The following is a 26,090-nucleotide window of genomic DNA, read 5'->3' on the forward strand; positions in this document are numbered from 1 at the left end:
TGTGTTGCTTACGTCCTTAAATATTATTTTACAAGGTGCTGCCTCAGCTCATTTGCTTCGTTGGCCTAATATTACGCAATTTAAACATTTAGCTAAAAGAAGTTATATTTTGTCTATTTTTATTAGTGGCACATGCCACATACAACACGTGTATACACATTTTGTGGAACAATTATAGTTATGTTGACAAAACTTTTATCTACGTAGCCCGATTTTCTTAATATATTTTTCTAATTTATTTATCTCAGATATGTCATTAATGTTTAACAATTATTTTTATAATTTTTAATGTATTTTCCAAATTATTACCGACGTTTATTTCAGTCAACTACATCCGATCGCAAAAAATATGTTTCGCACCTAGTTATGACATTATTTTTTTGATTTTCAAATAATATTTTTCTTTTTCTATTTATTCGTTTTTATTTGTTTTTTCTTCCTTATTTATTTATATAGCTGATATTAGACTTATATTACAAGAATTTTCAAACGAAGAATTAAATTAGAAAGGGACCATGATTTTAGTGTTAAAAATATTAATTAAGATAATTTTGACAGTGATTTATGAAAGAACACATGATTTCAATAATCAAAATGTTACCAATAAATATATAAGTGTTCTTAAGAAATTACTAAATTAAAACGTCGTTAATAATACACAGGATCCACTTTTAAAACTTGAAATATATCGTATATATTCAATCTTAAAAAATAAAATAAAAAATAATTTGTCATAAATGCAAGAACAATAATTTATTAAATTAGAAAATATTTTAAATGTAAATATATTAATTTTATTCACAAAATATTCGAAGAAAAATAATGTATTTCGAGTTATGATATTTTGTAATTATTAAATACCTATTAAAAATCAAATATAATAATTTAAAATATTATAAAAATAATAATACCTAAAATGTTTCCTTACACTATAAATGTTAAAAATTATTTATTTATCATATTTTATTAATACAAGTTCTTGAAATCGTATAACTCATATAACATATAAAAGCGCGCCTAATAAAAGGTTGAATATGAAAACACTAAGCTACGACTGTTATTTAAATAGTCTATATTTATTCTTGAAAAATTATTTAATATTACATCAACAAAATTTCACAAAACAAAACGAGGGACAAAATTTATATATGCCAATATTTTTACTCAACAAATATATCCTCGAAAACTCTCAAAAACTTTGCCATGGATCTCACAAAATCTAGCTCCGGTCTTCATAATTGTCATTTATTTTTTTTTTATAGATCGATTCAGATGTAATATCGATTTTAAGTATGTTATAAAAACTTTTAGTATAAAATATAACTAAATATACACTGTCGTGGCGTCTCCGATGACTCCAACGTACCTAATCCAATAATAATATTGAATAGGTAGGTCAGATTAGGTTCCCAACCTGTTTTACTTAATGGCACACTGATAATTTTAAGAATTTCCATGGCACACTGAAAGAAATAATATTGAATATACCTAATGTCATATTTATATAATATATTGTATTATATTATAATATATTGTTTTTATTAAATTATACAAGTTATTAATATATAATATATATAAATATATATCAAATTATTACATTTGAGACTGGTGTTTTTACATAATACCTCTATTCGGGGTGAAACAGTTAAAACTATACAAACCAGTGACGTCGAATACGTACTTAATGTGATGCATTTGTACCACCTAAAATTGAGAGGTGGTTTTAGGTCTGTATAATTTTGAAAAACTGGTACTTAATAGCCAGTTTTTATTAGGTAGTAGATTCTCTACTTAATATAAACATAATAATATTTTGATCATTGATGGTCAAATAATATCTAGGTAGGGATGGTTGGGTGGTTAAAATACGTGTTTGCACCATCTATTAAAAATAGTTCAATGCTACTGATACAAATTAGTAAGGAACAATCAATATTACCATTCCACGTAAATCCAAAACATAAATAATTATCAACATATTTACGTTTGACTTTTAAATTTAAACTTTTATCACTTATTGAAGCTAATTGTTTAATATTAATTTCAATAATTAAATTTCTTTCATTTGCAATAACATCACTGTCATCCGTTAATTTACGACTTTTTAAAAATCTATAAATTTTTAAATTAAACTTAAAATTATACGGCACACCTGAATAATTTCGCAACACAACGGTTAGGAATCCCTAAGATAGGTGATACCTACGTATTATTAAAATAATATTTACGAAGTATAATATTGAATTTGAAATAGTACAAAACGAAAAATAAAGTTATTAGTTTATATTATAGTAATAAAAACGCTATCTACCGTATAAATTATAAGTTATAAAGGGGTGTTTTCATCGCATACCCACTAACGTAAGTCATTAATAATTTTGCGAATGCACAATATCATATATAAACAATCAATATCATAATAAGACGAATATAATGTTAGTTATCACATAAGCAAATTACACTATTTCTACCATTATGCTGATGACATAGATGACATAAATTTAATGAACCCCTGAGCATGCATATTTTTATCAAGGATAAGCTATAAGTGGATATAGAAAAGTTACAATTAAAGCAACGGTACAAAAAAGCAAACACAACAGTAATTTTTTTTTTTTTATTAATGGGTAAAAATGTATAATAATTAAAACAATAGTAAAATAATATTAGAATTCGCAATGTTGTTTCATATAATATTAAGTAGGTATCATTTTAACATTTTAACCTCGTTAGAAATACATATACTAGTCAAGTAGACCGGTCTTATTGAAATTAATATTCTTTAAACTTAAATATTCTAAAAACCCATATTTACAAAAAAAAACTTGGATTATATATCTACAGCAAAAACTTTATAGATCACAATCTATACCTACCTATACAAAGTACAAATGAAAAAGAACAAGAAAAAAATATAAATCGAATAAATAATGTTATAAAAATCAAACCACTTTCCTCTGAAAATAATTTTACTAAATTTAGTATGTTAATTTCTAACGAAACTTAATATAATAAATGTATTGATACTTTAAAATTATAAATGAGTAATAAAACATTTTCTTAAAAGCCGTAGTGTTGTTTTAAATTTAGTGTAGACCGTGTGGCCTAATGGATAAGGCGTCGGACTTCGGATCCGAAGATTGCAGGTTCGAGTCCTGTCACGGTCGCAATAAATTTATGTTTTTTTTTTATTTATTTAACATTTACACTTTTTTATTTGCATTCATTATTTTCCTTACTCTCTCAAACAGGATGTATTTAAATTGTGTAACAAAATCAAATAAGTTTTTTTATAAAATATACAAAACATCCAATTTAAAAAAATATATATTTTTCTATTTTGTAACTGTTAATATGATTTTAAATTATAATATTCATTGTAAGCACGATATAACGTAAAACGTTTTAAGTAATATAATATTGACTGTTCAATTATTGAAATGGTTAAAATAACATTTCAACAAAATATTCATATACCGAATTTAATGATAAAAATTAATTAATATATTATGTACCATTACTTATTTCCGTGTGTGTAAAAAGTGCCTGTGCAATGACGATAACAACAATTTAAAGATTAATATAATAATTATTAATAATATAATTATTTATTACAATAAACAATTTTTTTCGACCGTGACAGGACTCGAACCTGCAATCTTCGGATTCGAAGTCCGACGCCTTATCCATTAGGCCACACGGTCTCTGCTGAAGGGTTTGATATATTAAATATTTAACAATACCTAGGGTGCGCAACAAAAGTAGTTTTGAAATGTTAAAAAAATTCATTTTCTCACCGACTATCAAACGATTCAGAACGTTTTTGGCCGAACGTTAAACAAATATTCTTGGAAAAAAGTCATACGTAAAAATAAATATGTTTAAAAAATGTAGAATTATAAAAATATGTAATAAATACGTTATACAAATGATTTGCCTATAAATTAGCTATAGCAGGATATTGTATCCCAACATACTCTAAATATTTCTTGTGCCCTTACGTTTACAAATAAAAAGATATTTATTACTATCTAATAATACTAAATCTTTACTTCGTTCACTTCGTATAATTTTAATTTTATTATTTTCCATTATTTGATGAATAGGAATATGTTACGTAATATTTTTATAAAAACGAATACTGTGTTGACGTTTGTGCGACGACTACAATGCTTGTATTAATATCTCGTATAGGTATATGGTATTTAAGTTACTAATAACTTCTAATTAATCCGACAAACGTCAGAAAAATATCAATCGTATCAATCGTTCAGCCAAAGGTATAAAAAAAAAAGGTAAAAAGGTCTTAATCGTTCAATAGCCGATTATCGTTCGATTAAATTTGACAACGTTGAAAAAAAAATTAAATATTAAGCATTCTCAATCGTGATACTAAAAATAACTTCTCAATCTTATTTTACAGTTCTCGCCATCTCTCAAGATATTACATAAAAGGATTCATCATAAAACTTATTAGTTCTGTTTTCTATTATTTATTATCAATCAATCTCATAAATACCTATTTTTAGTTTATTATTTTTTTTTTTTATATAAAGTATGTGATATAAACAATGTATAAGTACATATAATATACTAATTGAACTAAATCACCGATGACAACATATAAGAATATTAAGTTTTCTATTAAAATAATTTAAAAACATTTCTATTCAACTTATCGTTTTACAATTCATAAATGACCGAATGCATTTTAAAATCATATATATTATATGGCATATGCAATAAAAATTGTTAAAAATATACTAGCTGTGCTATATGCGAGGGAGCATCATAAAGGATAAAATAAATAATAAATACTCTTCGAAAAATCCAAAATTGTTCGATTTTCATTTCCAGCAAAAATAATAATTCACCTCACTGATTGTAGTTTAAAATTGTTCACACGTCGATCAATACACCAGGTAAACACATAATGAACACATGATTATTAGTAGGTGACATGAGATCATTTAACACGGAATAACCGCCGTCTATAGCGCATTTACATTAAGTCCTATAATTGGTGTACACAACTAACGCTTTAACAACTAATTAATAATTAACAAAATTCCAACACATCGAATCAATGACGGCGAACAATCACGTTTAAAATTTTACTTACAACGCTGAAATAATGTACGCGTTTCGTCGACGATAAAATTATTATTATTATTATTATTATTATTATTGGTAAAATTATTGAAAAGTAAACGTATTATTAAGATATTTGATTACCGTTAGAACTCACTATAGATGATCATCGTTTTCGTAAAATATATTTCTTATAATTCTACAAAAACATTAACTTTCCATGACAAACAATAAGTTTATGATTGGCAAAAAATTATTTTTACACGATTTTATCACTCGACGTAATGCTTATCTAACAATTGTATCGAAAACTAATTCTCTGTTCGTGCGTTTTTGTTTTAAATTGTTTTGTATAGTTGCCTATAAAAAACGCCTTAAAAATAACTACTATAGTATTGCACATTCACTCGTAATAATGAAGTTTCGTCCAATGTTTATTTCAAACCTTCTACTCGTATCTCGAGGAAGGGAGAGGCATGTGATAAGTCATATGCAATAGGAGTATTCTATAGGACCGGTATGCCATAAATAATTAATAAATAAATATATTTTGTCGATAGGTATACATTTTTCTTCGGGGGAAATACTCCCCCGGTCGCCACCCTGAAATTAACTCTGATTTTGTAATTTCCATGAGGCCAATATGCAGGACCGGCTCAAGGGGTAGGTGACGTAGGCCCACGCCTAGGGCATCATTTGACATTTCTAAACTACGGATAGTTAAAAAAATATATATATTACATTTACTAGTACCTATTTGTATCAAATTATGCGTAGTAAAAAATAAGACTCGAAAAACCGTTTTGATTTATTTAAATTACGAGTAGTGGTTAAATTGTTGACTTTACATAAATAAATATAATGAACTCAGAATTAAATCTATTTTAGTACTGTTTATATAAAAGTAATAGTTGATGTAGTATTTAAATGTAAGGGGCAGCAAAAGTTTAGTTAGCCTAGGTGTAAGTAAACGTTTGAGCCGGGTCTGTCTATATGATTACTTATGAATCATATAAGTTATGATATTTGAAAATAAATATATTAACTATAAATAATATTAATTTTTAAAGACTTTGCTAGGTATTTCATTATAAGAAGTGTTATCAAGACAAATGCGCCCAATTATTATTGCGAAATATAATACTAATTAATTAAATATTTTAGGTTATATGATGTATGAAAAATTAATGAAGAATTATAAAATTTGTGAGAAAACATTTCAGTCATAAAACTTGTTAAAATGTTCAAAGAGTCTTTTATCATTTCAAAATTTAAATTGTATAAAAGTATACCTAATTTAAGATTCAAAAATGAATATTCATCGAACTCAATATGATTGCAGGTATAAATAACAAATTAATCATTACCATAATATTATAAATATATTATTAAATCATTAACAGTACGATTATCATTTTAGACTTCAAAGAATAAAGTAAAAACTATTTGAACATAAATTTGGATTGGCACTGCCAACTATAGAAAAAAATTCTAATAAAAAATAAATATTTTATACTAAACACATGTTTGGTATCGATTAGTATTACTATAAATCAATCTATTAGCTTGCAAACATAATATGATTATTATTGCTAATCATGTATGTATAAATTAAATCAGTATTTAATAGCACAATAGAAAATAAAACATAAACGTAATGTATATTATGTATTTTTACTTACAAAAATTATACATTTATTAAAGCTATACAAAAGTAACACATGATATTTGGTCAAGGTAAAATGAGAGATGTCAGAACCGTTTGAATCATGTAAAGACTAAGACAAATGCATTATCACCTATGCTCTTTAACCTAGCACTGAAAATTGTGATAAGGAGAATTCCACAACCAGGGCTTATAGTGGATGGAGGACGCAAGGGAATTCAATCCCCTTATCTCTCATAGCGCTTATAAAGCGTCCCATTTAACATCTCTCCGAAAAGTTTACTGAAATTCTCAACTATTAGTTAATAATAATCATATACAATAAAACAGTTGAAAAATTGGCTTTGCAATTTAGTTGATATTACTAGGTGTTAAACAGTGTTCTACAAACAAAATTATCTAATATTAAATATTAATAATAAATTATTTAGTATTATATATTAATATACATGTTTTTTTAATTATTTTTTGTTTTATTAAAAGGCATTTACAGTCTATTATTTAAAACAATAAGTAAGTAATTTATAAGTGTATATATTTTTACAGCACATGACTAGTTTGCGGAGAAAATTGTTCACTAACAACATTTCATAATATATATATTATGAAATGTTGTTAGTGACCGCACAGGGTGGCAAATATTTTTGGAATTTTAGGGGGTATCGTTAATAAATAAAAATATGTATTTTTCATCATTACTCATTATATTTATTCATTGTAAATCCAAAATAATGCATATTGTATTATTTTGACTGGTACTGTGTCATATGTAGTAGGTATTAAATATTATTAGTATTAATATGTAGTATTAAAAAAGCATCTTATATTATAAACAATATAATTTGGAATAGCCGCTAGCATTGTTGCTCGGTGCAATTCACGATTATCTTTAAGGTTTCCAGATAAAGTTCTCCAAAAAAGTATCTACAATAATAATTATTGTACCTACATAATAATTTTTATCAGCGAAAAAAATAGTTTGCTTGTGACGAATGACGACAATTTGTAGTCTATTGACTGTATATAATTTAAAAGATTTTCTTTTAACTATTCATCAAGGAATTATTAAAGACAACGATCAGGGTGCTGCGAATATTTTTAGTATATCTACACGACATTTTCTTATTTTGTAAGTGTTTTTCCATTTTAAATAATTGTTCCATTATTGTTACTATTAAGTGGATAAATTATTTCAATACAATGGAAAATTAAAAATACTTCCCGATGTTTGGCTTTAACTTTTGAATGTACGTAACCTACATATGAATTCATTGATATTTTATCTAGGCTATTAACAAAGTGAATTCTTAATTTTTAATACACACATTTAAAGTTAATACTTTATTTTTAAAATTCTTTGTAATTATTGCATTAATTTGTATGAGGCTAAAAGCTGTTTTGGTTTGTGCCAAAGCGTTGATTTTTATTGTTTATTACTATATATTGTTTTGGCCATTTCATCATTATTATTGTTTTGTAAAAATGTATTATTTTTATACATTGTGTTCAGTGGCGCAAATAAAAAAAAAATTTCAGGAGAGTTCAAGTGCCAAGCAGTTTTTTTAAATTAAATATACATAATATTAATAGTATATGTGTTTCTATAATTCGGTTTAAAGTGTAGTAGATAATTTATACATATAATAACATACTCTATACTGAAATAAGTGAAAACAACTGAAAATTAAAAATAATAATTACTATTGGATATAAGTGTGATGATGGGTGTCAAAGTACTTTAAGCTTATTTCAAAAATGTATAACACTAAAATAAAACAATTGATAATTTGTATTTTTTTTAATTTTTATTAAATAAAGGTATTATCGTGCCTTAATTCAATTTTTTTAAAATGAATTAAATTTCTCTAAGTTTTTTAAATTTTCGAATGATGAAATTTTATAATTTAATTTCCTACAATTTAAACCAGCTTATAATTAATTTTGTATAAATTACTACATATATACTTATTATAGGGCAATCATTTATTAAAAGGGGTGGCATTTTTTTATTTGCACGGGGCGGCAAAATACTTAGTACCGGTCCTGAGTATTAAAGTTTGTGTTCAGCAAATTAATTAATAAAATTGAAAACCACCATCTCAACCAGTGGGGAGGATGCGGAGGGATGGCATCCCTCTACTTGTTTTGTATAGAATAACAACTTCCTCCTAAGACTTGTATTTCAAAATTATATACTTATTATCATTTTTATATTTATATGTAGGAAATTCTTTTTTTTCGGTGAAAATAATTGTTTTTAATATTCAGGCCCTGGCGCTCGGCTTATCGTGATGTTTAGTATAAGCCTTTTCGCAACCCATATTATACCTGTATTTAGAGCCACGGACTAAGATAATATACCTTACGTGAACTATGAAAAAAAAAAATACAAAAAAAAATATAGATACACGAGGTGTGAAGAATGATGATATCAGGAAATCTGAATTGTAGGGCATCCTTCCACTTATCTTGAGCCATTTCAACCACTGACCATAATCATTTATTTTCAGTAACTCCACATAAAAAAAATGATTTATCCTTGGCTATCCTAAGGTATCACAGTTTAAAAAATATATTATGCAGAGGAATATTACCTATATGAGCTAAAAATCCAGAGAGTACAGTAAACATCATTATTGTTAAAACTATATCCGATTCATTTCATATTCTCATAGTATTAATGGTAGTTAATGAAATGTAACTGCTGTTAATTTATTGTTAACAATAATTTCATTTGTGAACAATACAATAAGGTGAATTGTGAGTAATATTACATTATCTGTATGACTATGTGTAGAAATATAAATTAGGAATGTATACTAGGTATTACTTATGTAGTTAGGTGATTCAATCAAATTTATTTGATAAAAAATATGCGTCAAAAAATAAAACTTTAACTGTGGGTTGAATGACGACAGCCTGCATGCAGATCCCCTGCAAATGTAGATAATACCTGTACTAACGTCGTCGACTTGGCACTGTACAATTATTTTAGCATCACAGCATTTTCGCAACAAAACAGCAATCAAACCAGGTAAAAATATTTAAAAAAGTCCTAATAAGGGATCCCGGACGAAAGAGCAGGGCACATCCTTAGGGTATATGAATTCAACATAGAAGACATCTCAAAATCAAAATCCGAATACCTAGCTAATTCAATGAAACGGTTTGATATTTACGTTATTCATGTCCTTCAGGAGACATACATATGATAATAATAACTTGGAATCAAGAGGAAGGATCGAAGGCTACAATTGAATCTATACACAGCAAGGTTTACGGTATTCCAATTTAAGTCAGAAATTATATAACAGACGTGCATATAATACATGAAAGTGACGGATGGAAAAATGATTACTCCCCTGATATCTGCATAATATCAAAGAAATACCTGAACGAAATTCCAAAGGCAAGTAAAAAAAATCATGGATAATTTCACACACAGTCAACATAGACCTGTAATAGTAGAATAGGGACTACTGGTCCAACTAGTAATGTCAGCCCCAATCTCAAGATGGAATCTTAAAAAAGCAAACTAGTCAATATTCTGAAAAAGCATAGATTAAATTGTTAAATGGATCACATACACCCCAGGTTCACATAACAAATTTGCCAAAGGTGTAATGTATCAGCTAAAATAAACATTTCCAAAGTATACCGAAAAGAATACATCCTAGGATAGAATAATCACTGTGAAAACCTAATGGACAAATATATAGAAAAAATGAAAACGAAGATGTTAAAGATGCTTTAATGGAAGCCTTAGATGACCAACGAAGGAAATCCTGGATTGACAAAACCGATTAAATTTCACTCATTCAAGTAGAAAAGCATGGAGCCTAATAAGAAGACTTAGATATACTAAAAAATACGCAACAAAACAAACAAACAAACGAATGGCAAATAATATCGCAGAACACCTTAAATAATCATCAAAAAAAACAGTCAACAAATAATGGACTAAAAAAGTAAACCAACTACGTAAAGAAAAAAGAGACCTCCCTTACAGCACTGGAATTGGTAAAGAAATAATTACAGATAAATTGGAAACAGCATTACGTCTAGTACCGTATTTAGACATTTTGCGCCACGGTACAAAAAAAAAAATTGGCGCCCCTCTGAGGGGCCTACCCACGGAAAATATAGGAGATGGATCCTCATAAACCTTTTAGATATTTTCAAATCAATGCTATTTTTGTATAATAGGCACGCCACCGAAAATCGTACGCGATAACAACAAATTTGGGAACTATATTATAATATTAGGTATATTAATAATATTCTGAATCGCTGATAGATATATTGCTATAAATAAATTAATAATTTATATTAATAAATGAAATACATTAACATTAATTTATGATACTGTTATTAAAAACAAAAAAAATAATAATCTATATACATAAATATGGAGCCAAAAATGTATAACATTTCATCAATTAAGAACGCCGGGCCGATTTGACTCAATTTTTTTTAATTGTTCGTAATTGCCAGGAGAAGATTTTTATCAAAAAATTTTTTGGAAAAGTGCTATTGTTTAATAAATCGTAGTTTAATTTAATAATTTTTGACCCGGTCGATAACTGCGCAATTGAAAATGAATTATTAAATGATATTATTAAAAAACTATTAAAAACTAAAAACTATTTAAACTAATTTAATTTTTGGTATTAAATGACCGGTATTACATAAATATTTAACAATAAGATCCCGCAACAGGTTCCAAAACAAACAAGAATGTTAGTTCGAAGGATTATTATGTATATAGGTTGATGATTAGACGCGATCAGGACAACGTTAGTCAACGATGTCGTGAGCATTGTCAACAATTAATGGTCGACATGTATGTAAAGATAGAGAGGGAACGATTTCGATACTTGCGATTCAATCAAAATCATGTTTTTCAAATGGACAATTAAATGTGGCATGCACTCGAACCGTCCAGTTTGTGTTGGTGAAAGATGGAATAACAAAAAATATTGTACACTCTGTTACATTATGGGATTGATATTACTTTTTACTAATATTGTCATAATTAGCGATATATATCATTTTAAAGGATCAATTTTAATAAATTATCAAATAAATAAATGTTTGATAACTATTTTTTCATTTTTAGATTCCGTCACCGATCACAGCACTCCATAACTCTTCCACTTATATACCACATCCTTACACACTTATATTAGATTAGTTATTTTTTTCTATCAAAATATTCTCTAGAAATAATTTATATGACAAAACAACGTTTGTCGGATCAGCTAGTTTCAAAATAATTTTAAAAATTCAATAATTCACAAGTGAGCAAATTTCTGACTACAAAATTTTGGCACCCTCAAAAAACTGGCGCCCGTGGCAGTTGTATCCAGTGCCCCCCTCTAAATGCGACCCTGATCATATTAACTTATATGATACCTTTGACGAAACAACGCATTTTAATAATATGTTTATAGGTACTATTAAATATTTTAATAATATACACAGATTTATTTCTGAGTGAAACCCCACGAGTCACGTAAAATGAATTAACTATAAATTAATAATAATAATAATTTAATTTAACTAAAAATTAAAGAAAAATAATAATTATTACTACCTACTGCTTTTTTGAATATAATACACAAGTTATGTAACACAACATATATTAAATAAATGTTATATTTCTATCTATGTACAATATTATATTGTACATATCTGCTTTAGAAAGTTTTTTTCAAATAATTTTCGACAAAAATGTTAAATTTACAAAAAAAGTAAATTTAATGAACCCTTCTCCTATAATTATGTTGTCTCCTCAAAGCCTAAATATAAGTATAAAAATATTTGGTAGATGGGGGAAAGTGGTTGCTAAAAATGATTCTTTGTACCGGGAGTTAATTATGCTAGTGCGTCACTGATCTATAATTTTTTTTTTTTTTGTAAAGTATGAGGGAAAGTATATAATTTGTATATTTATTCATACAAGAAATTAATGGTCTTAGATTTAAGTTAATGTATTATTTCAATTCATTATCAATCACTGATTGCAATGTTATAAAAAATATACCAAGGGAAAACATTTTTTAAAATCCTTTTTCAAAATAAAATCCTGGATTTGCCATTGACAGGTTATATATTTAAAAATAAACGATTAAATTTTTTTTATTATATTTTATTACTTAAATAAAATAATTTCATCATTATTAACATGTAGACCGTGTGGCCTAATGGATAAGGCGTCGGACTTCGGATCCGAAGATTGCAGGTTCGAGTCCTGTCACGGTCGAAATTAAACTTTTGCATTTTTTTTTCCTTCCCTTTAAATATTACCATATTATTAAAGTTTTTTCATCGATATCGATATGATATAACTCCTTTACAAATATTCAATTTCGATATTCTAAATATATTATACGTCATATCGACAATCGATTATAGCTACTTTTCGCTTTAATAAATAATATTATACTGTCAATTAATGGGTTTTTATTTATTAAAAAATTAAGTTTAAATAGCGCATGATAACGGAAAAATAATTATTTTATCAATGACACAATGAAATAGTTTGTAGTATTTATACTGAAGTCAATTATCATTATTGTTCCTGATATTCATGACTTAAATTTCGTGATTTTAATTCATTCAAATGATTATTGTTTTTTTTTTTTTTTTTATAGTGGCTGATTTTTTTTTTATTATGGCTAATTATTAACTTGAGTATCAATAAGTCGGAATATAGATATCGGTATTTAAATTTTTTTCCGATATTGTAATCAAATATCACGGAAAATCAAATGATATCGACATTCAAAAAAAAGAGAGCATTTAGGAATTAACTCCACTCGCCCTTTTTAATTACAAATGGCATATACTCAAGAATTTTTTAGAATTGCATCAATGATTATGATGTTTCTTCTACGTTTAAACATTCTTGCTTTGGCCGGTCCCGTCGTATTTTTTTTTTTAATTATGCTGTTCACAAGTACTGTTTTGCTATTTTAATTTCAGTCTTTCATACGTGGCCTTTCAATCTTGCACCTCTTAAAAATTTAACAATATTTCCTTTTTTTTATATTTAATTCAGCTATTTGTTTGTCCTTCATTCTCAATCTTTAGTATCTGGGTTATAAATAAGTCCATCAATTCTCCTTAACACTTTCTTCTCGAAATATTTAATCAATTTTTGTCTCCTACGTTTGTATCTACTTACATGCATATGTCACCATTGGTATAAGATATATAATGTATAGGTTTTATTGATTTTGTTTCATTTGGGCTTTGACTTAAACAGGTATGGCATGATAAAGTAGGATATAATTTCAGTTTTCGGACGCAGACTGATTTCGTTATGTATGCAGTTCCTATTATTTGTCCCCGAGTTATTTACAAGTCCTGTACTTGTTGGAAAGCTATTCCATCCACTTGAAGAGTTGACTCTTTCTGATCGTCTCGTACGTTTCTTGTCGTATACATATAGTCTTCTCATTCACTGATGTGATAATTATAAATTATACTAAATAGAGTATAAGTATAGAAATCTATATCCCCGAAATATTTACTCTTATCAGTTAATAGATTTTTCCTCTTTATCAAAATTACTTTAATATCAATAGATGATAATAACAGTGTCAATAAAAGTAGAATCTGATATCAGTAATCAAAAATTACCAAATTTATCGCTTCGATTTACGTTTACGAAATGCTTATAAATATTTATTTATTTTTTATTTAAATATTAAAATGTAAGAACAGTTTGATATAAATTTACGTCAGTTATATACTTCAAATCTTAATCCTTGATTTAATTATTATTATTTTAGTTAAAATTATTCGTTTTATTTCTAATATTTATTTGTAATTTGTAATTAAAATTTATGAAAATTTGAATATGGCCGCGCATGAAGGACTTGATTATGACCCCACGGATGGTCATTATTCTGATGTTGTGTTAACAATTCGAATTCTTATGGGAAAGGTAAAGGCATCTGCTATATATAATAAGCTTTTAAACAAAATCTTATGTTTTTAGAGACTTCACAAGTTATGTTCAAACTATTTTCAAATTAATTTATGGTACACCCTCAAAATATCCCCCGTTAAATTTATCCCCTTTACAAATATCCTATGTTGAAAATATCCCCGTTACAAATATCCCAATTAAAAATATCCTATAAACAAAATAACCCCAGTAATATTATCCTTTAATTCATATTTATATTTTATTTTTAAAAAAACATTTTATAAATTTTAATTACACTTTTATTATTTTTAGCAATGTATATTTCGACTTGCCATACTATATTAAAATTAACATAATTTTTAAATTAAATATATATAAAAAAAGATTTTTTTTTAAATAAAAAATTACACCCGATGCCTTTTAAATATTTTAGTATAATAGGATCTTCATACTTAAGAACCACTTCATTTAATTGTCTGTCCAACTTCTCGTAAATTTTCTTTTTTTTATCGGGTAGCTTATCAGACATGTATTTTTTAATTTCTGCTTCTTGAAAGCCTAAATAATTGTAAAATCATAATGTAACATAATTGTAATAATATTACTTAAAAAAAATTAAAAAAAAAATAATAATTATTCATATAATTGTATATTTTACTTACTTTGCTCTAATTAGAGACACTTGATAAATTTCCATATCGATGGTTCTTAACTATGAACATGTTACTGAAATTAACTATTTAAAAGGTATTGCGTGTAATTTTTATGTATATCATTATGAATTAAGGGATAATATTACTGGGGATATTTTGTATATAGGATATTTTTAATTCGGATATTTGTAATGCGGATATTTTCAACGTAGGATATTTGTAACGGGGATATTTTTAAAGAGGGATATTTTCAACGAGGGATATTTTGAAGAAAAACCTTAACTTATTACTGTTCATAATTCATATTAATAACAAGTTTAACTTTATAGCTAACACTAACTAAAACACTAACTTATTTATTAGTAATATAATAATATACTACAATGAGTTGTTAAATTAATTTATATTTCCTTATAGGAAATCCTTCCTCTGATTGGTGAATATGGAGAAGTTGTAAGAGATCTTCGAAACCAAGTAACTATACATATTTTTAATTTTTTTTTTTAATAGGATTATATTGATAATATTGATAATGTACTATATTTTATTAATGTAGTCTGAAGCTACAATTTCTATTACTGATAGTTCAACTCCAGAGCGCATAGTGACTGTTACTGGCAACATAAACATTATACAAAAAGCATTTGCTTTAATTACAAATATTTTGGAACAGGTAATACAATTCATAAAGTTTATCAATTTATTTATGGTAAATTTAATTTATTATTCAATTTAAAATTAATTTAAAAATTTATTAGATTTCTATTATGTTATTCATTTCATTGTGTTTCTACATGAAAAAATGGTGCAATTTTACAAAAATATTAAATTTTCATGACATACTACGTTCAATAAATACAAATTTAACAGACCCTTATTTAAAGAAGAATCTTCTAATTCTTGTTGATATTAATATATTATGAGTAGCTTAAATATTTCAAGATCTATCTTATAAAATAATAATATCTTCTGTAATTATTACAAATTGGTTATACTAATGTCTTGTTAAATTTACATAACTTTTTTATTATTTTTGTTTAATTATACTAAGTTCATTTTATATTACTCGATATATATAGTTTTTTTTTTTTTTTTAATGTAATTTATTATTTTATATGTCCTAAGTACATTTTAACAAAATATATTTTTTTAGAATTCTATACATCTTCAAAATAATCGAAAGTCATCAAATACAAATTCTACAACACTAAAACTTATCGTTCCCGCATCTCAATGTGGATCATTAATTGGAAAAGGAGGTGTAAAAATTAGAGAAATCCGAGAAGCTAGTGGAGCTATGGTAAATGTAGCATCAGATCTTTTGCCAAATTCTACAGAAAGGACTGTGAGTATTAGTGGTACAGCCGAAGCTATCACTGAAGCTATTCATCAAATATGTATTGTTATGTTAGAGGTATGTATGAGAATTTTCAATCAATTTTATTTTACTCTCATTATATTTTATTATTTGTTTTTACATTAGACACCTGGAAGAGGACCTACAGTTGCTTACAGACCTTTAGTAACACAGCCAGGACCTGTTGTATTTTGTGGTGGCCAGGCTTATACTCTACAAGGTTCACTTGCTATTCCAGCTGTCGGTGATGTAAGTACATTTTTATTGATATTTTTGGCATTCAATTAAAATGAATCAAATCACGTGGGTATTTAAAAAAAATGTAAATGTACTTTTTTTAATGTATTATATCTATTAATATAAACAATTATTATATTTGTTATAAAAAAAAAATCTATGATATAAATATAATTTCATTTATTTCATTTAAAAATGTACCAATTTTATATTTTTGTTATAAATCGTTACTATAAACATTTTTTTTACAATATTTATGTTATTTGAATTACTTAAAAACCCTAAGTTTTTTAATTTAATACTACAAATAAAATATTTAAAAAAAAAAAAAAATTTTAGCAATCACCTTCTAGTACTGCCTTAAATACTATTGCAAGTATTGCTCCAAATTTAATTGCAGGTTCAGGATTAGATCCATCAGGTAATAAAAATAATTTAAAATTTTATCAATATTTGTCTGTATAAATCAATTATTATTTTAGTATTGGCTGCATTAGCTGGTAGTCAATTAAGAGGAGGTGGTGTCAGTTCAAAAACTTCACAACAACATATTACTCATGAGATGGCTATACCAAATGATATAATTGGATGTATTATTGGTAAAGGAGGAACTAAAATTGCTGAAATTAGGTATATTTTTTATTATATTTTAGTTTTTACTTATATTTATATATTTTTCCTAAAAATTAAAATTAATTCTAATTTAATTTCCTAATAAGAAAATTTAAACTATATTTTTGATTTAAAAAACTACTATAATGAAAAATAAATATTCAAAATATTATTTTTATTAAATTTATATATATATATGTGCATATAATATATAATATTTTTATACAGAAGAATAAGTGGAGCCATGATAAGAATATCTAATACTGAAGAACATGAAGCGTCTGGAAAAATGGAAAGAGCTATAACAATCAGTGGACAAGCAGATGCAGTTAATGTTGCTAAAACTTTAATTAACCTAAGGTAGGTGATAAATAAGATTTCAAAAGAATAATTAATATTTATGTTATTATTTTTTACAGTGTTGATCAGTACAATAAATCATCTGGAGAATCAGCTGATTTTGATGAAGAATTTTCATCTAATTTTACAGCAGATGCAAAGACAACAACTGAAACTTTGGCAACATTACTATCAAATCCAAAAAGTTTAGGAGCCTTAGGGGCGTTAACTGGACTCAAGGAATTATTAGGAAATATTAACAGTAAAAAACAATTAAATAAAAAAAGAGATAAAATCGATAAATTCACTCCATATTGAAACACCTACTTATTAAATATCATTGTTATTTTGTTTAAGATATTTTTAATAATCTTTATTTATTCCAAACCGTAATTTTTTTTTTTTTTTTCATATATATTATTGTAAAATTTAACAACAACTATGTTCCAAAACAAAGTATTTTTTTTCTGTATCAGAAAAATATAAAAGTGGCTCAAAAAAAAAAATTTGATAGAATTAATTTTAAGTACTGCAATTCTTCATGGACATGCCTATGGGGAGTTTATGTGTTTAACCCCCTTCTCTACGAAATGTTAACAGATTTAGAAAAAAATTATTGATTAATATTTTTATACAATTTAAATTTACTGCCAGGATTATTGAAGTAAAACTTCTTTACTGAGGGTATAACGAATATATTTAGTCACGTGACCGATTGATCAGAATGAAACAACTGAACAATACACTAATAAGGCGCATCGTATATCTGGTACGCTACAGTCAGTATACCACCCCACTACCATACCACTTTTATTTTCTACCCCAACTTAGCGGATATTGAAATTAGAGACCCCGGACCCAGGGTGATCTGAGTTTTTATGGCCTCAGAGTAATTTCCCCCATTCAGGAACAAATGCCCCCCTCCCCCTCATTTTTAATTAGCCATAACTCGGTGAGGTTTCAATTTAATACCCCCTCGACCAACTGGGAATCATTCTGGAGGTGCGGGACTACAGGTTTCTACTATAAGAAACGGGGAACCCCCTCCTTTTTGGCTTTTTACTTTTTTGCTGTCCAGGAGGTAACTAGGACCTACCCTGCTGCTAGGAAACGTGGGTTTCGAATTCCTCCCTCCCTTGCTAACCTCAATGGAAAAAATCAATTCAAAGAAACAAATCAAAGAACTTACATATCTTATTTCAGCTATCCAAAAGAAATATCTACAGATGAGTCCACCGATGAATACATGGAAATTGATGAATTAGAATAAGTTTATTCTAATTCTTTTATTTTTATATATTTTTCTGGATAAAAAACTATAGTCTTAAGAATGTACACCACACCTATCGCTATTAAATGATTCAGATTGACATATTTTTTTTCAAAAAATAGACAAACATTTTTATAAATGTAGGGATGATAGATGTAGATACATGACCTCCACGTGGTGCACCCCGGTTAATGCTAACAATATATTGGAATAAGCCTCGATTTAAACATATCGTTAGCTGTGATAGACCCGAACTATTATTCCAACCTGTCAGTCACGTCACTAATTTTTTTCTCGAACCCTCAAAATAAAGTAGTTACACTTCATACGCGCGTATTTGGAACACGCACCTTTTTTTTTTTTATATAATCTAGTTTCAATCTACCTAGTATTATAGATAAGATAATGGTGGTCCGTAAAATCATAAATTTTATATGTTATGTTACTTTTATGACTTTTTGTACTATTTTTTTTTGTACCTTATCGATATAAATGACAAATCTATCTATACTATATATAATATTGTAAGGGTTTTTCTTCGATCGCGCTAACCGAGAAAACCGATTTGGCTGAAACCCGACACTGTTGAAGGTTTTAGTACCACTTTTGTCAGTAAAAAAGTTTATAAAAGTTCATAAAAAATTAAAAACAATTGTACTTATATTGTGCGTGTACCTATATTATCAATCCGAGATTGATTATCTAAATATTAAAGTGCTTCAAATTGGACGAATGACTATATTATGTCCTAAGTGCCATGCAAAAAAATGGAAAAATGAAACCCATGGACTTGCTGCGCTGACGGTAAAGTTATTTTACACCAATTTGAGGATCTTCCAGACCTAATTAAAAGTTTAATTAATAATTCTCACCCTCTATCAAAACATTTCTTTGATAATTCTAGACGGTATAATACTCTGTTTCAAATGACATCGTTTGGAGCAAACGAAATAGCTGAAGGGAACTTCATGCCCTCTTTTAAAATTCAGGGTCTAGTGCATCATTTAATAGGTAGTTTATTACCCGAAATTGGGTATAATGCTAAATTTTTACAAATATATTTTATGTCAGAGTCGGATCAAATATCTATTCGAACAAATATGATTCCAAATTTAAAAAGAGATCTCATTGAATCATTGCAAACAGTTTTGAGTGAAAATAATCACCTCATACAGAGCTTCAGATCTAATCTGGAGTCGAGGTCTTTTGATGAGTTGCAAAACTTTAAGTTAATTATTCATGCTGACAGAGTTCCTCAAGATGAACACAGAGGTCAATATAATGCACCTACCATCGATAAAGTAGCTGTATTATTAGTTAATGAAGATAAAGGTCCCAGAGATATAGTTCTGCACGGTCGGAGTGGACACTTGAGTCGAGTTTCCGAATTGAATAGATCTTATGATGCACTGCAATATCCATTGATGTATACTAGAGACGAAGACGGTTATCACATTAATGTATTACAGAAAAATAACCAAAATCGAACAAAAACTGTCTCCTACGTGCAATTTTATTCTTATAGGTTTATGGTTAGAGAAACAAGTCTAAATCATCTACATTATTACAAAACATTATTCAACTAATTCGCCGTAGATATGATGGCAAAAATGATTTCTGAAAGGTGTAATAATAAGTTTATGGGTGGCATAACATTTGTTTTTCAACTATGTTGAAAAACTTTATTTGCGAACAAACATGAGAGTTTATTTATGCGGAGGGAACGATATTTTTCCAGCACAGTTGTTGAAAATTGGAAAAGGAACTTTAGAACATGAAAATGGTTACATTTCTGTCAATCACACGATTGGACGGGTGGTCAATAACGTGGAAGAGTTGATTTCTACAGTTTATCCTGACATTTTTAATCTATCCAATAAATCTTATCAGTGGTTATGTGAAAGAGTTATTATCTCTCCGAGAAATGTAACAGCAGGAGAAATTAATGATATCATCCTTCTAAAATTCGATGGACACTCACGTGAATATCTATCTATTGATACAGTTACATCAACAGATGATGCTATTCATTATCCACAAGAATTTCTCAATTCTCTTTCTCCTTCGGGATTTCTTCCTCATAAGCTAAAATTAAAAATTGGTGCTCCAATTACATTATTACGTAATCTTCAACCACCGAACTTATGTAACGATACAAGATTACAAATAAAATCGTTGCGAAATAATATTATAGAAGCCGTAATTCTTACAGGACCAGCGAAAAGAGAAATTGCATTTATTCCAAGAATTCCCATGATTCCCTCTGACTTGCCGTTTTCTTTCAAACGGCTTCAATTCCCGGTTAAAGTTTCTTTTGCCATTACCATAAACAAAGCGCAAGGTCAAACATTCAAGTACGTTGACGTAGATCTTCGTACAAAGTGCTTTTCACATGGGCAATTATATGTGGCATTTTCTCGAACAGGGGACCCGAATTATCTTATGATTTTAATTTCAACAGAAAATACAACAAAAAACATCATATACTCAGAAGTCTTATAAAATTCTTATTTTAATTCTTTTTTTTTCTTTTTTTTTTCTTCATCAACTTCAATCAAATTCTTTATCAACCATAAATTATTTGTTTTTTATCTGTATTTATTTTTATCATTTATAACGCTAGAAAAATTTCAATCCGTTTTCATTAACCGTTTTTTTATATTTACTTGCCGATCACATTAAACAATAATATTTGAATATAAAATTCTACATATCATGGTCCGAAGGCAAAATAAACAACCAATCACGGGCGAAGCTGTGACGGGTCGGCTATATATATATATTATACATATTATATATGTGTACGCAATGGCAGGTACATAAGTATGTTAACGTGTTCTATGTATTCATTTAGAAGGATTAAGTGCGGATCGTTTTTGACCAAACTAGTGAACATCAAAAGATTTATATACAATAGTGCCACGCAGTGGCGGAACTACATATAGATAAAGGTGTGATTTCACACGGGCCTCCAACGATTTAAGGGCCGTAACATCAAAAGTAAAACGTGTGTAACGCTCAAGTGATGTGGACTGTATCGTGGTGGCGGCTTTAGCTCCACCCATTTTTGTGTTTGTACGAATGCGCGTTGTAGTAATGCGGGATTGTATTATTATTATGGTATCGACACTTGTAGCTGTAAATCCCTTAAAAGCTATTTTGTTATTGATGTATACTGTTCCGTACCTACTCGCGTTATGGTTATTTATATAAGTAACTGTTTACTTAAAATTGTAGTTACACTCATGTAAATGTATATAAAAAGTCAATCAAAATTTAAATCAAGAAAATCACTTCTTTACTTGTCATATAATTTTTCTTATGTTATTTGAGCTATATTAATTTGCTTAAACATTGTTTTGTATATTATAATATTGTTATACTTTGAGACTTGAGTCTCACTGCTCATGCACCTATTGTTGCAATTATTTAATATTCAAATTATAGACTGTAGTCATAGGCGTGCGCACAGGGCGTGCCGGGCGTGCCCAGGCACGCCCTGTGATTTTTCATGGGCCGAAGCGCCCTATGCCTCTGATCTACCTAAATTACAAAATTCAATTTTAAAGAGAATTTGAAAAAAATTTTAAAATTTAATATGTGCACTCTGTAGATGAAAGTTTGTATATATTATTGTATATAGACATATTTTGGCTAAACATTTTGGCATAAATATTCTTAGGCCCGGATAAGACTAGCATTTTATCGGCGAAAACGCAACCCTTTGTGATCGTTTCAAACCAATTTCCGACGGTTCAGAGAATCGGTCAAGTCTGGTCGCGATAACGCGGTTTATATGTTATTTATAGATGTTGCGGTTGTTAAGCATATGGTTATAGTTTGATCATAAATGTATATATAATAAACTAATATAATATAGTAAAGATATATAAAAAGATTTATAATATATTAATAAATTTAATATATTAATATATTTATTTATATATTATATTATATATAATATATAATATATATATTTATTATAATATATTATAATAAATTTAAAAAATAAATATAAGAGCTTACGTAGGGTTTTCCATTTATAATGACATACAATTCTGAACTCATGCATCTCAATCAGCGAGTAATCTACCCGTTTAGTGGTGTATATCATATTAATATGTTATTTTTATTTACTCGGGTACACGTACTGTGGATTGACACACTGTGTACACAAATCATTCCTATACGATAGCATGTCGTTCACGTCTTCACGGTCGTTGTGAAATTATATTTTATTTTCTGCTAATTAAATTTAATTGTAACAATTGAACTATGAATGTTACCAAAAATACAATTACAAAGGGAGGAGCTGCTAAAGAGCGTGAAAAAAAAAGAATTAAGTTAAATGTAGCGGCAAAATCATGTCAAAATATTCAAAACTTTTTTATGCAAGAAAATAAAATGAACAAGCACAATATTAATGATCCTGCTCCTGTATCAGACTTAGTCTTGGTAAGTTTGTATTTTGTTAACATTATGTATATTATAGCAGGGTTTCAAAATATTATTTAAAGCAGGGGCGTATTTAGACTTACTTCTAGGGGGGGGGGGACTCAAATTTCCATTAAATGAAATAATTAATTTTAATTCAGGCTCAAAATTTACAAGTAAAAATTTTGATATTATTTATATCAGGTGAATCCTTAATATTTTTGGGTTTTTTTTTTTTTTTAATCTAATGCCTGTCCACTTGAATGGTCTTTTATGTAGTTCTTTTTTAACACCTATCTGTGTTTTGAAAGTTTCGCTTGTGTTTTATCTAATTTTTCACTAAGTATGGACTGGGTTTTCAATCAAAATAATATATATTATTTATCGTTATGGGACATAAAAACGTTATAAGTAATTGAGCGTTTGACGCTACAAATAATTTAAACGTTATTAAATTTAAACCTTTAAACGTTTTAAAAATTTAGCGTTTTGCATTATTTAAATTAGTGTAAAATTTGAAACGTTTTCAAATGTAGTAATACTATAAAATAAATCATAATTTTTGTTTCTTAATAAAATACCCATTACTTATATAAAAATTGTCTTGGTCTAAAAATTCATGGGGGGTTTGCCCCTCCCTCAAATACGCCACTGATTTAAAGTATATATATATAACACACACATATATACATACAGTATTTCTGGAAATACACAATATTTTAAGAATTGATAATTATCCATAGAATAGAAACGAAAAAACGTATTGTTATTTATAGCTGATAACCTGATTTTCCAAACTAAATAAATAGATTTTTCATACACAAATTATAGATTTTCATATAATAAATTAAATTTTGAAATTCTATTTAAATAAATATATTCTGATCATAGTAAACAATTTTCCAAGATTTTTGAAATTTTCCAGGAGGGACATATGGGTCCCCCCTTATATGGGCGCCCTTGGCCACGTACATCATATTCATCAAAATTAGCAAATATACTATGAATAAGAAAAGAAAATATACTTATATTATTATAAGTAAAACTGGTTAAGTCTTTGATATAATTTGTTGTCCATAATTTAAATAATCTTTATCTTTTAAAATAATTTTGTCTTAGGCATGAAATTTAATTTAAATTAATCTAAGCTACATACTTTTAAGTTACTAAAATCTAGTTTCTTTTTATTTATAAAAATAATTATAATATTGTTAGGAGAAATCCAATTTTATGTAGCTTATAAACATCATCTATTGTTAACATTTTAAGGAGTTGTTCATCTTCACTTTTTCTTATGCACCTTCCACATTAGCCCAAAAATACTTTCAATAGACTTAAGTCATTGCTTTGTTAATCAAAATATTTTCCAAAGGTAGTAAGTTTGTAGTTAATGTATAAAATTCGTTTTGGTAAAGAATAAATCTAATTTGCTTATATAATAGTACGAGATTTCGGTTATAAGTATTTATTTGGTTACAATATTATTAAATTTAACAATAATTTTAGTGTTATTATCTTTTCTTTTTTTTTACTCGAGCACATAATATATTAAAATTTTGTAAATTTGCAGTGACTTATGATTTCTTTTAAGTTTTAATTGTTAGTAACTGGAATACCACTTATTGAGATATTATTAACTATTAACTTTTCAGACTTATTTTCATTTTTTTCATATGAAATAAGTTGTTTTTTTAGATTCATGTTGTGCTTATCAATACCAAATAATTTCTCTTCAACTGATTTAATTTCAGTGAGTAGGCATTCAATTTTTTCCCGTAATTATCTTATGACCGAAATTTTCATCTTGATTAATTCTCATATTTCAAATGATTTCTTCAGGTATTTTTATAAGATGTTACGTTCAGGTAATACTGTGATGATGGTCAAGTTTATTGCTGGTATATTATTTAGGATATTGGTTTTACTTACTGTCTACAGGTTTGATCTCGTATTGATATAAAATAGTAATTTATAAATAATAATATTTAGTTAAAATATAGAAAATTGATACATTTATAATTAAATAATAAAACTTCACCAAGGGGAATTTAGAGTTGGCTCGGAGGGGAATGTAGTAATGATAAAATTACAAAAATAATTATGTTATTTTAAATTTACAATGTGTAAAATAGAAATCACTATATATTTTCAGATTATTTTGCATCGATAACAATTATATTCCTATAACAGCTCATGTTCCTCTTAGAATGATAACATATAATGATAGACTAGTAATTTATATTCTTAATTATTTATACATTACATTTTTTAAATAAATTAATGTATTATATTAAAAAAAAATATGAGCCATGGGGGTAAATGCACGCTTCGTCCTCCATCAAATACGCCCTTGTGATAGATACCAAATTTGATTCGCACGACTAAAAAATAGTTAAATGTTAAAAAAATGTTTAAATTTAAGGGGGGAATAGGATGAAATAGGTTGAGAACCACTATTGAAAGGGATTTGTGGAAGGCTTTGCTACCCACGG

The 26,090-nt window shown here is 27.2% G+C and overlaps 1 protein-coding gene and 3 non-coding genes across 4 annotated transcripts; 3 read left to right on the forward strand and 1 right to left on the reverse strand.

Annotated features, from left to right (window-relative positions):
• The first annotated feature begins 3,094 nt into the window (after window positions 1-3,094).
• Trnar-ucg lies at window positions 3,095-3,167 on the forward strand. The gene has a single exon. It is a non-coding gene; the product is annotated as a tRNA-Arg (tRNA).
• A 464-nt stretch (window positions 3,168-3,631) lies between these two features.
• Window positions 3,632-3,704, reverse strand: Trnar-ucg. The gene has a single exon. It is a non-coding gene; the product is annotated as a tRNA-Arg (tRNA).
• A 9,245-nt stretch (window positions 3,705-12,949) lies between these two features.
• Trnar-ucg lies at window positions 12,950-13,022 on the forward strand. Its single transcript has one exon. It is a non-coding gene; the product is annotated as a tRNA-Arg (tRNA).
• Window positions 13,023-14,428: 1,406 nt separating this feature from the next.
• LOC112687884 (poly(rC)-binding protein 3-like) lies at window positions 14,429-18,250 on the forward strand. The gene is made up of 9 exons (XM_025560856.1): window positions 14,429-14,711; window positions 15,767-15,823; window positions 15,906-16,022; window positions 16,503-16,763; window positions 16,833-16,955; window positions 17,283-17,364; window positions 17,426-17,573; window positions 17,784-17,915; window positions 17,975-18,250. The coding sequence occupies exons 1-9, from the start codon at window positions 14,625-14,627 to the stop codon at window positions 18,210-18,212; spliced, it is 1,245 nt and encodes a 414-aa protein (XP_025416641.1). The 5' UTR covers window positions 14,429-14,624; the 3' UTR covers window positions 18,213-18,250.
• The last annotated feature ends 7,840 nt before the right edge of the window (window positions 18,251-26,090 follow it).

Source organism: Sipha flava, unplaced genomic scaffold, assembly GCF_003268045.1.
Source record: "Sipha flava isolate LNK unplaced genomic scaffold, YSA_version1 36_pilon_pilon, whole genome shotgun sequence".
Lineage (NCBI taxonomy): Eukaryota > Metazoa > Arthropoda > Insecta > Hemiptera > Aphididae > Sipha > Sipha flava.